Here is a 4262-nt window from a genome sequence, read left to right on the forward strand (position 1 = left end):
AAACACAATCCCACACACACTTCAACACAAATACACAAACACACTCCCACACACACTTCAACACAAATACCCAAACACACTCCCACACACACTTCAACACAAATACCCAAACACAATCCCACACACACACTTCAACACAAATACACAAACACAATCCCACACACACACTTCAACACAAATACACAAACACTCCCACACACACTTCAACACAAATACACAAACACACTCCCACACACACTTCAACACAAATACCCAAACACAATCCCACACACACTTCAACACAAATACACAAACACACTCCCACACACACTTCAACACAAATACCCAAACACACTCCCACACACACTTCAACACAAATACCCAAACACACTCCCACACACACACTTCAACACAAATACACAAACACTCCCACACACACTTCAACACAAATACACAAACACACTCCAACACACACTTCGACACAAATACCCAAACACACTCCCACACACACACTTCAACACAAATAACCAAACACAATCCCACACACACACACACCCACACACATATACCCCCACACTATTCCTCCTAGTTGTAAAGTGCTAACCACTCCCTCCCCCCCCCCACACAAACACAGATACCTCCAGCCACACCCACCCACCTGTGGCGTTATGGGGTTGTTGGTTTGGGGTGAAGGGGGGGTGTGGGTAATATGTGCATCAGCTGGACAGGTCAGCAAAGATGCAGCCTCCCTCCCTCCCTCCCTCAGACACGAGCCTCTGGTGGATGGAGAGGGGGTAGAGGGGAAGTGTTTTACTCCCTCCCTCCCTCAGACCTGAGCCTCTGGTGGATGGAGAGGGGTTAGAGGGGAAGTGTTTTACTCCCTCCCTCCCTCAGACCTGAGCCTCTGGTGGATGGAGAGGGGGTAGAGGGGAAGTGTTTTACTCCCTCCCTCCCTCAGACCTGAGCCTCTGGTGGATGGAGAGGGGGTAGAGGGGAAGTGTTTTACTCCCTCCCTCCCTCCATTAGACTCGAGCCCTCTGGTGGATGGAGAGCGAGGGCGAGAGTTTGGCCAGAGAGTTAATCCAGACCAGGCAGCGGAAAGGCCCGTCTGCATCCACGTCCCCGGCCCCGGCCCTGGCCCCGTCCCGCTCAGCCGTCGCCTCCCCTTCCCCGCTGCACTGGTGCTGGGACAGCTCGGAGGAGTGGCCGAAGGTGTGGAGGCAGGCGGCGCACTGGAGGAGGTGGTCGGCGGGGAGCGGGCTGCAGGGGTGCCGGGACAGGCGACCCAGGTCGCAGAAGCTCTTCAGGCAGAGGGAGCACTGGTAGAGGGACTGGGCCGGTGCCGGGACCGGGGGTGGGAGTCGGCGGGCAGGCGGGGAGCGGGGCCGGGGAGGGGCCCGGGCCTTGGCGCACCGGTGGTTGGCCAGGTGGCCCGACTGGTTGAAGGCCCGGCCGCAGGCCTGACACTGGAAGGGCTTCTCGCCGGTGTGGATGTGCCGGTGCCGCATGAGGGAGGAGGAGTAGGCAAAGCGTTTTTGGCACAGGTCACAGCGGTACGGCTTGTCGCCCGTGTGCACCCGCCGGTGGTTCATCAGGTTGGAGGAAACAGCAAACGCCCGGCCGCAGGTCTCGCACTTGAAGGGCCTCTCGCCCGTGTGGATGCGCCGGTGGCTGGCCAGATGTCCCGACTGGTTGAAGGCCCGGTCGCAGTGGCCACACTTGAAGGGCTTCTCGCCGGTGTGCAGCCGGCGGTGGCTGGTCAGGGTGGAGGAGTTGCCAAAGTGCTTGTGGCAGATGTCGCACTCGAAGGGCCGCTCCCCGGTGTGCACCCTCCGGTGGCTGGCCAGGTAGGAGAGGTTGCTGAAGCTCTTGAAGCACACGCTGCACTGGAAGAGGAAACGGTCGGTGTGCAGCCGCTGGTGGATGAGGAGCTTGGAGGACTCGCGGAAGCCCTTGCCGCAGGCCTCGCACTGGAAGGGCCGCTCTCCGGTGTGGATGCGGCCGTGGATGGCGAACGAGGAGGAGTAGGCAAAGCGCTTGTGGCACACGTCGCACTCGAACGGCTTCTCACCCGTGTGCGAGCGCTGGTGCACGGACAGCCAGGAGGAGCTGGCGAAGCACTTGTTACAGACCAGGCAACGGAAGGGTTTCTCGCCCGTGTGCACCCGCCGGTGCTTCAGCAGGCCCGAGGCGTGCGGGAAGGCCTTGTCGCACGCGTCGCACTGGAAGGGCTTCTCTCCGGGCATCCTGCGCCGCCGGCTGGCTCCCTCCCTCTGCTGCAGAACGTCCACTGCCTCCCCGGCAGCAACGCCGCCACCGTCGCCATTGTCCCCCGGCGCCGCGCCCTCCCCGGCTCTGCACTCGCCGCTCGCCGCCGTCTCCACATCTCTGTCTCCGAGCTGCTGCTCCTGCCCACGTTCTGCGGATGGCCACGGTGAAGGGAGCTTGGGGCCCGGGGCCTGCTCCGACAGACCAGCGTTTCCCTGCGGTGGGTTCATTCTGTGGGAGCGACAGCAAAACAACGAGTTCAGCACCTGTCCTCACTCCTGGCTCGCTCCCGGAACCCGCCTGCCCCCACCCGGAATCCACCTGCCCCCGTCCTGTCTCCCACAACCTCACCTCAGGAGCCCCGGCTGACACCCCTCCACTCAAGAGGAGATCATCGCTGTGCATTTAGACTTTCAAATGATGTTTGATACAAAATGCCGCAGAATAGATCAGCATAATGGAAGCTCCTGGGATTAAAGGGACAGTGTCATTGGGGATACAAAATGGACTGAGTGACAGAAAGCAGTGAGAAGCGGTGAATGATTCTGGTTCAGAATGGGGGAGGAAATAAACAGTGGGATTACCCAGGGCTCGATCAGAAGGTAAAAGCAAAATACTGTGGATGCTGGAAAAACAAATGAAAACAAAGTGCGGGAAGAACTCAGCAGGTCCGACAGTGTCTGTGCAGAGAGAAACAGGTTAAAGTGTTGAGCCCAATATGACTCTTCTTCAGAACTGAAGAAAGGTAGAAATGTGACGGGTTTCATGCTATTGAGAAAGGGTGAGGTGAGGGGCAGGCAGAGAAGAGAGGAGGTCGGGGAGGTGGAATGACAAAGATGCCATGGAACACAAGACAACAGGAGTGGTAATGGTCGTATTAAAGACCCAAAGCCTTGGTCCAGAGTAGATGTTAGTAGCAGAAAAAGGGTCAGCACTGTCTGAAAGTAAAACCATGAGAACAAGATACAGAGTGGCACTTGGGGGGAGGGGGAATTCAAAATGGAGGAGAGAGTTCCCGGTCTGAAGTTGTTGAACTCAATGTTAGGTCCAGAAGGCTGTAAAGTGCCTAACTGGAAGATGAGGTGCTGTTCCTCCGGCTTGCGCTGGTACTCAGGTCACTGTTCTTTTTCACATGTAAACAGCAAAAACTTCCATTTGTACATCTTGTCGGTCAAACTGCATCATGCTTTGTCTTGACAGTGATGTAGAGAGGCAGCGCAGGAGGAAAGCAGAGGAAGCAAATCCTGCACTCTGGATCCCACTATCTCACAGGACATCCTGCCCCATGTGTCCAATGCAGGTCGAGAATTGACCCGCTCACAGCACGAAATGTCAACCTCGAAACGAGAGACAGCGGGTGACCATAACACAATTATCCATCACCTCTAACATAGTCAGGAGCATAAACTTAACATCTAGCCATATGGAATGCACTGTCTGAGAGTGTGGGGGAGGCAGGGTCAATCAAGTAGTTAGGGTCTGGAATGCACTGTCTGAGAGTGTGGGGGAGACTGGGTCAATCAAGTGGTTAGGATCTGGAACGCACTGTCTGAGTGTGGTGGAGACGTGGTCAATCGAGGCATTCTAGAGCGAATTAGAAAGGCATCAAAGAGAAAAGAGCCTGAAGGACCACGGGGAATAGGCAGGGACGTGGTACTAGCTGAGTAACTCTTACAGAGGGCCAGTATGTGCACAAAAGGCCAAATGGCCTCCTTCTGCGCTGTAATCATTCTGATTTTTAAAAGGGTGTGGTGTCCAGGAACAGGGACATGTAGGGATGTATGTGAACAAGTCTTAGGTTATTAATAAAGCAGATGGCATCTTCAGCTTTATAAACGCATAGTGAGAGGACCAAAGCAAGCAAGTTAAAACTAAATTTTTATAAAACACCAGTTATGCCTCAGCAGCAGTACTGTGTGCACTTCTGGGCTCCGCACTTCAGAAAGGATGTCTGGACCTTGGAGAGTGCACGGAGGAGATTTCCCAGAATGGTCCCTGGAGATGAGGGACTTCAG

General features: G+C 55.7%; 1 protein-coding gene across 1 annotated transcript; it reads right to left on the bottom strand.

Moving 5' to 3' along the window:
• Window positions 1–1001: 1001 nt before the first annotated feature.
• On the bottom strand, window positions 1002–2477 carry LOC121274946 (zinc finger protein 883-like). The gene has a single exon (XM_041182319.1). It carries the CDS (start codon window positions 2475–2477, stop codon window positions 1002–1004), a length of 1476 nt encoding a protein of 491 aa, XP_041038253.1.
• Window positions 2478–4262: the final 1785 nt, after the last annotated feature.

Source organism: Carcharodon carcharias (genome assembly GCF_017639515.1).
Source record: "Carcharodon carcharias isolate sCarCar2 chromosome 39 unlocalized genomic scaffold, sCarCar2.pri SUPER_39_unloc_2, whole genome shotgun sequence".
NCBI lineage: Eukaryota > Metazoa > Chordata > Chondrichthyes > Lamniformes > Lamnidae > Carcharodon > Carcharodon carcharias.

Coding starts and splice junctions, on each gene's coding strand:
- LOC121274946 (XM_041182319.1), bottom strand. CDS start 2,477: ATGAACCCACCGCAGGGAAACGCTGGTCTGTCGGAGCAGGCCCCGGGC.